The sequence below is a fragment of the Hyaena hyaena genome, unplaced genomic scaffold (assembly GCF_003009895.1).
Source record: "Hyaena hyaena isolate Hyena2069 unplaced genomic scaffold, ASM300989v1 scaffold_293, whole genome shotgun sequence".
Taxonomy (NCBI): Eukaryota; Metazoa; Chordata; class Mammalia; order Carnivora; family Hyaenidae; genus Hyaena; species Hyaena hyaena.
The window spans coordinates 809,242-822,307 of NW_024080925.1; the positions used below are offsets into that span (position 1 = coordinate 809,242).

The following is a 13,066-nucleotide window of genomic DNA, read 5'->3' on the forward strand; positions in this document are numbered from 1 at the left end:
TCTCCCTCCCCTAGAAATAAATAAAAAACATTAAAAAAAATTAAAAAAAAATATACCGACGTCTTTTTTTTTTTGCATTAGCGACAGTAAGATGGCTTTGATAAGCTTAATTTTGTATATTCCATTTCTTTAAATGCCCCAGTTTAAAGGAGCCACAGACAATTATGAATGCCACTCTAACAGAGTCCTCTTTTCAGATGAAGTATGGTATATCCAACTGCGTTAGCAATTTGTCACACCGCAAAGGAAATTCTATGGGTTTGTTAAAAAAATGGTTTCTGATGCCACCACTACATTCCCATTGTTAGTGTTGTGAAAATCAGTGTGGTTTGAACTGTGTTATCATAAATGAGAGAAGAATATTTTTATATGTGTATGTGCCAGATCATAAATTTAATGTACTCTTAATTTATTTTTTGACTCATTTTAGAACCTTAAATATAACTTAAAATGCAAAATATAACTTAAAAGGTATTTACATGTACTACTAAATGCTATTCATTTTTCTAAGAATTTTGACTTGTTAATTTATTTAATCCTCACAGCAGCCCTGTGAGATGGATGATACTCCTATTCCCATTTTACAGACGAGGAAATGGTAGCCCAGAGAGATTAAGGCAAGTGCCCACAGGCACCTACCACCAAGTGCGAGAGCCTGAAATTGACCCTGGTCATCCAGTTTCGCTGCTGTGTTCAGTACCCGTGTGATTGATTTCACTGTCATTGAAATTACTCAGTTTCAGCCACTGAACTATACCTTAAATCATACTGCATGATGTGAATCACATACATATATACATTGGAAGTAGATTTTCCTTGAACTCAATTGTCAAAGAGAAAGATTTTAAAGAATAAATATTTAACTTGTAGGTTAATTTTGCCAGAGTTAGAGATTGATTTTAAGATGTCATTGCTGTACAGGATAGATTGAACTTTGAGAACAATGACCTGTCAGAGGTAATTTTGGCATTTTGGAGATGTGTAATAGTGACTAACAATTCAAACATTGGACTTACAGGGTATTTTTTTTTTTCCTAAAACATTACTTGGTAAATTTCAGAATCCCTTAACTATAACATACAGCTTTGTTATCAGTGCAAAAGAACAGTATGAGAAACTTTTAAAGTTACACGAAAACATGGAAAAGTTATACCAGAGTGTGATGGGATACTACGCCATTGATGTGAAGAAGGTGTCTGTGGAAGACTTTTTTAATGACTTGAATAACTTCAGAATGACATTCATGGTATGTTAACAATTTTAATTTGTTTTTTTTTTTTTAAAGAAAGTATTTGTGTCTATACATCTCATCAATTTTTACTTGCATTTCGTTACTTTATTCCAGTATTGCCATCGGTTATAAAACCTACCTTTCCCCATGTTAGGTTTAAAAATTTCAGATTTTAAATCTATTGAAAAATATGTAGTTTGTTCTCTTTTTGGCCTTCCCACCATTAAGCTGTAATCAGAAATTTTGATTGAAAATATGACAAATTATGAAGTTTATCATAAAGACTCCCCTCCTGGCTAATTACAGAGCACTTTTGTAATACGTTTTTGGCTATGAATTTGTTTCTTTATACCTAAGATCAATCTGTATTTTGTGGTATAATTTTACCAAATTCTATGAAGCTCTTATGAAGCTTTTTATTTTCCTTTTTCTTTTCTTAATGCATTGTACAATAAGCTACCTGGGATTTGCCTTTGAATGGATTTTAGATTCCTAGGGTTTCCTTTAGATACTTTAATAGGGAGGTCAGGTCTTTGATGTGGAATCCTTTCATTTAGGCATTAGAAAGATCTTTTGAAAAGTATTAGCTGATTAGATGAGGGAAACACACACACACACATGCACACCCACACACACACACACACACACACACACACACATTAAAGCGAGAAAGCATTGTTGCCTCCCTGGGGAAAATGGTGATACATTTCTGCAACAAAAAATTGTTATTCTTAATAGATGGATAAGTCATTTCTCTATTTCAGCAAATGTCTGTGGGGATTAAAAAGTTTCAAAATGAAAGGAAAAAAATGCTTGAACTTAAAGTTGTTTTTTACTCTAAGGAAAACTTTACTGCTGAATTTATTGGACTTGATTATAATCACTAGGTTAAGATGAGATGGTCTTTTAATGAAAACTCAGTATATCAGGGGCACCTGGGTGGCTCAGTGGGTTAAGCGTCCAACTTTGGCTTAGGTCATGATCTTGTGGTTTATGAGTTTGAGGCCCCACATTGGGCTCTATGCTGACAGCTCAGAGCCTGGAGCCTGCATCGGATTCTGTGACTCTTTCTCTCTCTGACACTTCCCTGCTCACACTCTGTCTTTATCTCTCTCTCTCAAAAATAAATAAATATTAATTTTTTTAAAGCCCCAGTGTTTCAAAGGAAAAGCAGTTTACAGAACGTGCACATTTGCTCATAGCTTTAGTTTGTTCCCTCCACAAATTCAAAATGATTCTTTAGTTTTTCACTACAGTAAGTAGAAGAACTGGATTTGATTGGCAAATATATTGATTGTATGCCTATATGTGTGACAAATTGTACAATATGCTACTTCAACTTTTATAATACCTAATGAGGCAACATGGCCACTCGAAGTAGCAAAGGCTTTGCAGTCTGGGAGAGCTGGGTTTGGAAACCAAAGGAGTATGTGACTATGGACTGATATAACCTTCCTGAGCCTCAATTCCCATTCCTGCAAATGGAAATATTGATTCCTTTCTCATAAAAGTGTTTATGAAACTAGCTAATATATATTAAGTGTTTATCACAGCTCTTTGCACATGGTAGTTGTTTAATAAATTAGTATGCAGTGAGGTGTTAACTCAGTAGGCTTGAGGTGTCTCAAACCTGGGACCAGTCCTCGACGGGTTCCTCGGAGATCACCTGTTAGCTCTTGGGATGCAGTGTCTCAGAGGGATGTTTCTATATGGCTGGGGACTTAGACCAAACGAGATGGGTTTTGCTAGAAATATGATTTGCAGTGAGTACCTGTTTTTGTTCACCTGAACTCCTAGGCTACACTGTTGGGTTTGTCCTCTATAGGAGGCTAGAGGCTGAGTAGCCAGGGTCGTCCGTGAGGAAGGTCCAGTCCCATGTGACTGTCGTTTCCAATAAAAACTCTTGACACCAAGGCATGAGAGAGCTTCCTTAGTTGGCAGTACTTCATATGTGTTGTCATATGTCATAATGGAACTCTTCTAGGAGAAGCTGATGGTGATTTTAACCTGTGTCCTTTCACTGTAATAAACTGTAACCATGAGTACAATGGCTTTCCTAGTTCTAAGTGCTTCCAACAAATTATCAAACATGAGGGTGGTCTTGGGGACCCTTCACAGGTTTATGCATAATGGCATAAAACAGATGTATGAATAATACCTATCATATATTGAGTATTCCATGAACCACACATTCTTCTAGATGCCTTACGTATATGATCTCAGCCAATCTTCATAATAATTCTCAACCTTTCACTGTTACCTTCTCCCTGTGGCAAATGAAGAAACTGAGGTACGGAGATGGAACATATCTGGCTCAATGTCTTTTAGCTGTAAATGGTGGAACTAGAATTTGAACCCATACGGGCTTCCTCCAAGAGCCTATGTAATTCAGTGCTGTGTGCGGCTCCCTCCCTTGTTTATAGCTTGTGCTCCATTTTACAAATAAGAACACTGGCACTGGAAGGGGTTTCTAACGAAATCAAGGCCATACTGTTCTTAAGTGTTCAGATTGACATTTGAATCAAGTCTAATTCCAAATCTTCCTAAGATCTAGTAGGATTAGAGGGCTTTGGGTGTTGTGGGGATAACTTGGCGTTAGTGTTACTAATGGTGGAAAGAGCGAGAAAGTGTTTGAATGGAGAAGGGTTCAAAAAAAAGGGAGGGTAACAGAGTGACACCTCTACTTTGTGTATTTCAGAGTTCGCATGGGTCCTAGAAGTAGCTGCTGTCGCACATACATAGGCACACTGTCCTAAACTAACTTCATGAGAGCTAAATATAAAAAACATATCTCGTTTAAAAGAGTAATTTGGAGAGGAAATCATCTTTAGGGTAAAAATAAACATAAAGGAGACTAGAAGGGAAGTGGTTATACCAAGGTGATACAATTTGGCACACAAATTTTATTCTTTCTTCCTTCCTGGTGAATATGGTTATACTGCTTAAATATTAAGACAGTATATGTTTAAAAAGATCACATATCAATATTGTCAAAATTTTTTGACAATTCTTTTGATTTTTCCAGTTTCCCTGATCCCTTACGTTGCTATTTAATTCCACACTATTTAACTTTGAAAATCTGAAAAGAAAAAAAAAAAAGAAAATCTGACTAAGTTCACTGAATCAGTATGAAAAATAATAGCAATAGATGTGGAACTTTAATGGGCTGAAGGTCTGTTCTGGAAAGGCATATATATACAATAGGCAAACAATTATATTTTTCCTTTTTAAGAAAATACGGGTAAAGTATGTTTAAATGGGTACATCATCGACCAGTATTTAGGAATACTTCTGGTCATGAATGAGCAAGTTTTGCCATTAAAGTGGAGGTCTGTTTTGTATTACATACAAGGAGTTGGAACCACTGTCCTCATCCCATAGCTGTCCCCTCCATCACTACGGCAGTTTTCCATGGAATGTTTTCTCTCAAGTTTAGACTGTTCTCCTTATGGTTCCCTGTGCCTAGAGCATTCTGTCCGTAGTTTCCTGGCTAAATTACTATACTTACCCTTCTGATCTCTTGCTCAGACTTCACTACATCTTGTAAAAATCTGTGTCTATCTTGCATACATTTGTTTCTCCAATGTAATTCATGGCATGTAACAAATAGCGAAATTTATTGAGTGATAGATGTCCTCATCTACATTAGGTGCTGGGCTTTAATAGCTAATCCATATAGTGCCAGCTAAGTGTCAGGTGCTCCATCTATTCATTTAACCTTAACAGTAACCAGATGTGGTATCCATACCGTTACAATTCCCATTTTACAGATGGGGAAACTGAGGTTTAGAGAGATGGTGACTTGCCTGTTGTTAACATAGCCAGCAATTGATGGAGCTGAGGGGCTAACCCAGGAAGTCTCGTACCAGTCTATACCATATATGGCTGAACTATATGAATTCCTATTACTATAGTTTAAATAACATTTAAAAGAACTAATGGGACTAATTTGAAACCAAACTCCTCCCCAAAATTAAAAAAAAAATGGCCATTTTTATTTTTAATAGTAATTTAGTTTCTGAATAATTTATCCCAAAATATTTATATATTAGGATTGCCCCAGAATTTACTTTTTTAAAAAAATTTTTATTGTTTTATTTATTTCTGAGAAAGAGACAGCGTGAGCAGGGGAGGGTCAAAGAGAGAGGGAGATGCAGAACCTGAAACAGCCTCCAGGCTCTGAGCTAGCTGTGAGCACAGAGCCTGACATGGGGCTCGAACCCACGAACTGTGAGATCATGACCTGAGCCAAAGTCAGACACTCAACCAACTGAACCACCCAGGCACCCCACCCCAGAATTTACTCTTAAGCAGTTAAAGGCTGGCTCATTTTTTTCAGACCCTTTACTATACCTTTTACCAACGTTAGTAGAATCTCATAAGTAATTGGCTTAGATATAGCTGCTTGGATTCTTTTGTTCCCCCTACCCTTACTGAGAGCGCTGATACAATAGTTAAAAAAGGAACATCTGTTCCAGACTGCTGCCTCCAGCCATGTAGACCAAGGGGGAAAGTTCCAAGATCATGGAGCTTCCTCTGAGGAACAACTTTTTATTGTGACATCAGTTTAACTCACCTCTTTTCTAGTTGGAGATCCTCAACCGGGAATTAATTTGTTTTTATTTTAACAGTCTACTCTAGGTAGATGGTTTCCCTATTTCTTGGACATTGGTCAGTAGTTCTAAATAGAAACCATCTACCTGACCTAGGACTCAGTTCCATAAACCATGAGATCATGACCTGAGCCAAAATCAAGAGTCTGGGCGCTTAACCGTCTGAGCCACCCAGGTACCCCAAGCTTTATTTTTATTAGTGTCTTCAACAACACAAATGCAACAACAACTGCCACTGATTGAGTGCCTGCTTCTTGGTAGACTCCCTGCTCGATGCTTTATGCATGTCATCCAACTTAGTCTTCCCAGTGTTCTTGTGAGATACAGAATGTCACCCGTGTAGTAACTGTGGGGTAGCGAATCTCAGTGCTCGGCGGAGGTGCTTTAGAACTGGGTTTGAATGGATGCCCGTCTGACTCCAAAGCCTGTACTTTTGAATGTCTTTCCAATCTATTGCTCAGAGCCTTTGGAAGAATTGATGATGTGATTTTTCAGGTCATTTTTGGTAACTTACGAGTGGGAATCAGCACAAGATATTCTTTATTTTCTCACTCCTTGAGAGAATAACTTCCTATTTACATTGATGTGTTCATGACAGGAGAATGTTTGCTAGCCTGGTTCTGTTTCAAAGCATAAAATGTTCTCTTTCAAAATTAGAGGATTATTCAGTACCACAAGGCTAGGATGAGGGAGGGTTAAGTTGTGGGGTGGAGAGTCGGCAATATTGTCTTTCCTGTAGGAAATGACTGTAGGAGCCATGGGAACCATAAAGTCCAAATTGGAGATACTAGGTGGGAGTGTCGACCCTGCACTGTAGGCTGAGTTAAATCAGCGTCCTGGCAGGCATAAAGCTTCAGCAAGTCAAGTCCAGGCCTTCAGTTGTGTTGTAGAATGAGAAGCATCTTCCACCTGCAATTGGTTTTGGTCTCATTGTTTAGATGCAACTACCAATGTACCCCCTACTCGCAGAGGTACATGCTTCCATGGGATGAATTGAATCCTTTATGGAAATTTTGCTGGCTTTTCGTAGGACACTCCATCCCTCTTTTTCTTAACTAACAGCTGTAGAATGTACATGTTGGTCCTTTGAGTTTAAACCTAATTTTCATGTGTGTCACTTGTCCCTGTGGCCTTGAAGCATAATGTATGTCCTGGCTCCACTTCCCACTCACATTTATATTAGAGAATTCTGCTCAAAGCACCTTTACTCATACCTTAAAAACATGGTCCCTTTTTTACCATTTAAAAAAAAATTTTAATGTTTTATTTACTTCTGAGGACAGAGAGACACAGCACACATGGGGGAGGGGCAAAGAGGGGGCGGGGAGACATAGAACCTGAAGCAGGCTCCAGGCTCTGAGCTGCCACTACAGAGCCCGATACGGGGCTGGAACTCACAGATCACGAAATCATGACATGAGCCAAAGTTGGATGATTAACCAACTGAGCCACCCAGGTGCCCCACTTCTTAAACATTTTTGTTTCTTATCCTGGTGATTCTTTCCTTTTACCTCATTGAAAGCTCTTCTGCTATTCTCTTTCTCTAACCAGAATTATTAGCACAGTGCAACAACACTCTTAACTCCTTAAGCAAATTTTATCTGACACCTTGTTTATTTTGCTTAACAACCTCATCTTAGAGAAATACTTCTGAATGCTTCCCCCTCTTAGCTCTCCTTTGTTATTTGTTCTCTTATAGATAACATGTTTGAAAACAATTTTCCTACCAAATTATACTTAAGGATATGTCACTTTTCTGTTTATTTTTTTGAAGTATAGTTGACACACAATGTGACATTAGTTTCACGTGCACAGCATAGTGATTCAGCACCTCTGTATATTATGCTGTGCGCATCACAAGTGTGGCCACCATCTGCCATGACACAACATCATTGACGATATTCTCTATTGTATATCTCTCATCTCCATGACTTGCTTGTTCCATAACTCGAAGCCTGGATCTCCCACTCTCCTTCACCCATTTTGCCCATCCTTCAGGCCTACTCCTCTACGACAGCCACCAGTTTGTTCTCTGTTTATTGGTCTGTTTCGATCATTTTCCTGTTTTTAGTAGACATACATAACTGCTATGATGACCCTCTGAGTTTACAATTTCATATATTCTAATACTGAATTGGTGTGACTACCCTTAAAGAGGTCACCTTTGGGGCGCTGGGGTGGCTTAGTCGGTTGAGCGTCCGACTTTCGCTTAGGTCATGATCTCGCGGTTCGTGGGTTCGAGCCCTGCGTCGGGCTCTGTGCTGACTGCCAGCTCAGAGCCTGGAGCCTGTTTCAGTCTGTGACTCCCTCTCTCTCTGACCCTCCCCTGCTCATGCTGTCTCTCTCTCTCTCTCTCCTAGAAATAAATAAAACATAAAAAAAAAAAGAGGTCACCTTTTTTTGGTTCATGTAGATCTTTGGTTCCTGTGCTCATGAGCACATGAACAGTTTCTGTAGGGATTTTAAGTACTGGAAAAGATCACTGGATGTCTTTATTAATAGTTTCTAAGACCCTCCATATCTAGGCACCCACTTTGGGTTAGGATTTTGAGGGTAAGGAAAAGCCAACCTTGCCTTACAAGGGATTACTATCACACACACACAAAGTGAGGTGGCCTCCAATAGGCTTTTCTTTCTTTTTGGTGCACTGGTTTTGGGTGTATGTGCTGAACTTTTCTAGTCCCTAAAGTCGTGTCAATTCCTCCCTAAACTTTCTTTCTGACATATATACCTCCATCTGAATTGTGTAATGGCAATCAATGAGAAAGGAGTCACTCTGATTTCTTCAAATCTTAAGTGATTTATGAATTCACCCTCTCTGCTTGTTTTTAATAGTGGTATTTGCCAGTTGTCTTATTGTGGGGAAGAGAGCAGTGGCCGAGAATAAGGCTCCGGCATCAGAACACCCGGGGTGATGGGACCGTGGGCAAGTTACTTAACTGTACTGAGCCTGTTTCCTGTTAATTACAGCATGTGTTTCTTAGGGATGTTACGTTTTGAAGATCAAACGATATAATGTACATATACCCTCAAAACAAGTTAGCTATCTACAGAGAGTAGAAGTAATTTTCACCTTTCCCATCTCATGATAACAGAATCTATATTTTAAGGATTTCTCCCTTTTTTTATTTTATGCTTCTATATAGATACTTTGAACTAAATAAGGAGCTACCTGTTTTTCATCAATAGCTCTGTGTTTAGATTATTTCTTCAATTTTGTTAAAGTTATGTTTCATCCGGTTAAAGATCCATCATTCACGCTACTTGAAGACTTTAAGTTGATTTTTGGTTCATACAATTGAAACACACTGTGTAGTGAACAAATATGAAATCAGTTGTAACTCATTTAATCTTGCTGCATGGATTGATCAAATACAATTTATTTCTTCTACTGAATACTGAGACTAAAGTAGTGATTTGCCAAACAAAAATGAAACCATCCAATGAGGAGGATATCTTTAGTCTAAAAAGTTTTTTGATACAGAGGGCAGCCAGAACAAAACTGATATTTTAAGTTATACAAATTTGATGCTTGTCAACTTTAAATGTCATTTCTGATGACCATAGTATGGACTAACTAGGTGGTAACAGGAATTCCAAAGCACTAAATTTTCCTAGTGTGCTTCTTAAACCTTGTACATTGACTCGTGTTATCAGAGAAAAGAAAAGCATGTGAAAAAGTCCTGTGGTTGGATGGTTGAGTCAGCTTGGGTAGTTATAATAGGAAATATCTTCTCTCCTTGTTTTGAATTTACAGTTTAAAAATTGTCTTCATTGGCACCATTGTTATTCTGAGATCATACTTGGAGGTATAAAGCTCCAAACCTAGAACGAAACAAATATTTTAGCTCTAGGGCGTGTTCTTCATATCCTTTACTGTCTGATTATTTAATATTTAGAGCTATTCCAGGTGCTGAATATTTTGGGCTTGCAACCATGAAAATAACTGTGATAGGTTCTTCTAATCTTTACTTTTTAGGCTTTTCACAATAAAAACACAGCTAGACTAATTGACTTACATTTTCTCTTTACTGATAACATTTATTTTTAGTGTGCATTACTTAGTGGGATTATAAGTGCATCTGACTGACAGGTCTATATGATTAAATGACTGGTAATTTGTATTTCCCTTTTACATTTTAAATATTTAGTTTGTTCACTGAAATAATATTAGCAAAAGGTAAAGACTGGATTATTCTAATAAAGTGATAAGGTCAACTATTGATAGATAATGGGAAAAATAATACATAATAATAAGTCCATTAACCTGTGTAATTGAAAATACAACATTAAATTAGGATACCACAAGCAAAAATGAATTAAATGGCATGCTCTTTGAACATCAGATATATTGGCCCTTAGCATTCTGAACAAGAGAGTGCACACACTGTTGATTTAAGGCTAATTTTTTTAATGTTTATTTTTGAGAGAGTGAGACAGAGCATGAGTGGGGGAGGGGCAGAGAGAGAGGGTGACACAGAATCGGAAGCAGGCTTAAGGCTCTGAGCTGTCAGAAGTTCATGACCTGAGCCGAATTCAGATGCCCAAATGACTAAGCCACTCAGGTGCCCCCATCTTAAGGCTACCTGTAATGTTATGTTTTAAACATTACAAGGTTTTAAACATACCATGCTAGCTATGCCTTTATTTAGTCTCACATTTGGGGGATAAGAGGAGTATATTACTACCATATCACTTCATAACACAAGAGAAGAACACACACTGGAAAATCAACTTGTACTTTGGGAAACCATAATTATGAATATTTCATACTTTATCTGTTAAAGAAGTCATAGGAAAGATTGGAATATCTCATTTATTTGGGAATTTTACAAAATGTTTGAAAGAATTGGAGACAAACTCATTGCATAGTGATGAAGGGTCAGTATTGCTGAATCCCTGATGGGCTAATATGCACTGCGCTGTTTCACCTGAAACTGATTCTTACAAAAAAGAGCAACTTGCAGCTGAAGCAGTTTAATCCATCAGCACCTGAACATTCTTGGGGACATTCTCAAAGGATAGTTTCCCATTTTCGTAACTTTCATGGTCATAAAAGTTCAACTAGTAACACCTTATATGGAATGTTAACGTGATGAATTCTTTGTGCCTGTATACAGTAGATCATGCTCTCCTATTCTCATTGAAAGCATTTTTTACTGACTTTGTTAATACCAGAGAATTTAATGTTTACTGTCATTCTAGTTTCCTTTATAAAGCATCTACCCTATAATTATTGCAAATAGAGATTTCTAAGAATAACTCATCTTCCACATGGTAGTTCTAATCCATTGTTTATGTTCTGCATATGGGGGGGATGTTTTGTATTTAGTTACAAAAGAAAGTCTTGATCAAAAAAAAAGGGGGGGTGCCTGGATGGCTCAGTTGGCTAGGTGACCGACTTCAACTCAGGTCATGATCTTACGGGTTGTGGGGTCGAGCCCTCCCCGTTTGTGCTGTCAGCACAGAGCCTGGAGCCTGCTTCAAATCCTGTCTCCTTCTCTCTCTGCCCCTCCCTTGCTCATGATCTCTCTCAAAAAGAAATAAACATTTAAAAAAAAGAGTCTTGATGGAAAATGGACAAGTAGATCACATACTTTTTATCCTTAAAGACTTTTGTGACTGGTAATTATAAGACAAAATTATTTTCTTTCATGTTTCAGTTTAGGAATATGTACAGGAATACATTTTTAAGGTTTTCTTAGTTTCCATTTCTTCCTGAAAATGGAGTCATCATGAATTTCTAGAAAGCATCACTTAGTATGTTTGAACATTGCCTCTTCTTAAAATTGAGTAAACTCGTAAAAAAAAAAAAAAAAAAGCATTTAGTAGGAACATGTTGGAGTTTTACATGGTTGTTTATTTTGAGAAAATTAACCTGTGTTTTCATAGTACCTGATACCTGTATCCCACTTAGAAAGCATGCAGGTTTAATTTTGGTTTTCTAATCTTATTTTAGGGATCTGAGACAAAAATTAAATACTTAAGAAGAAAAGATTTTTGAGTTCAGTGAAAACTGAAGATATCCCTGGTTTGCATAGTTTAAATATTCATTAATGTTGAAAAATATAACTCTGAACAAGAAGACATTTATAAGCTTTTCAACATTTTTTTATATAATAAAATCCCCAGTAGAGTTTGAAGTTACAAAAATATACAGAATATTATCATATGTTGAAATGTTGAGTCGGGTAGATAAAGCTATTTAAATGAGCTGAGAGTCAGAAATGGAGATGAGGTATGATCAAAAAGTTGGGATCTGTAGAAGTCCACTTATATTTTATGTTATAATTTTTCTCTTATATAATTTTTTAAAGTACTTCGGGAAACAATGTATTGGAATAGGAGGCAATGTGCACATTGGTTTTTTTAAATTTTGCTTTTGAGGAAGGCAAATTTTGTGTCATTGGGCAAATTTTTAAGTTGATTTATCCAGACTGTCTTAATTAATTTGAAATGCAAGCAATACTTTAGGGGGAAAACAGGAAACTAAACTCTCTTTATCTGAATAAAATCTCATAAAGCATATTAGATTTGAAGCATTAAAAATATGTGTCTATGTTTTTAATGCTTTTTAAATATTTTATGTGAAAATAAAGTTTTAGTGGTAAATAGCTAGTTGAGATCAGGAGTCTATCTTGCCTCCCATATTTAATTCAACTCTGTAACTTCCCTGCCAAGTAATCTAGTTGTATTGGATGCATGCTTTGGAAGAACTTCCTGTCAAGTCAATGTACAGTCATATTCCAACATCTCTGAATGGAAAACTTTATATTCTCATAGGGACTATGAAAATCGACACTCGCCCGTATGTTCGATAGAACCATATATAATCGTTGCCAGCCAGAAAGTGGCTCTTCCTTGATTTGTTCCTGAATAAATAGTGGGACATTTCATTAATGATGTGGTAATGGAAATAATATAAATTAGTAATATTACTAATATTATTGATAAGTGCTGTTTTATATAGGTTTCACTGTATGCCAGGCATTTTATTTAATTCTTACAATATCACGATAAATTAGGTATTATTTTGCCCATTTTACAAAAGAGGAAACTGAGACACAAGCCACAGAGCTATTTAGTGCCAGATGGGGATTCAAATAAAGATGATCAAGACTTTAGATTTCCTTCTTCTAACCTTCACACTGCCTTTCTAATAAGTAATGATAAACTCATTTTAAATCATTTCTGAAAGCAATGAAGTGCCATATTTATTGTA

The 13,066-nt window shown here is 36.9% G+C and overlaps 1 protein-coding gene across 2 annotated transcripts in view; it reads left to right on the forward strand.

Annotated features, from left to right (window-relative positions):
- DIAPH3 (diaphanous related formin 3) overlaps positions 1–13,066 on the forward strand; it is a 508,311-nt gene that overhangs the window by 317,856 nt on the left and 177,389 nt on the right. For both annotated transcript variants that reach the window (XM_039247287.1, XM_039247286.1), the window contains one exon: positions 1,082–1,246. In XM_039247287.1, coding sequence (XP_039103218.1) covers positions 1,082–1,246 — 165 coding nt within the window. The remainder of the gene's footprint in view (positions 1–1,081; positions 1,247–13,066) is intronic.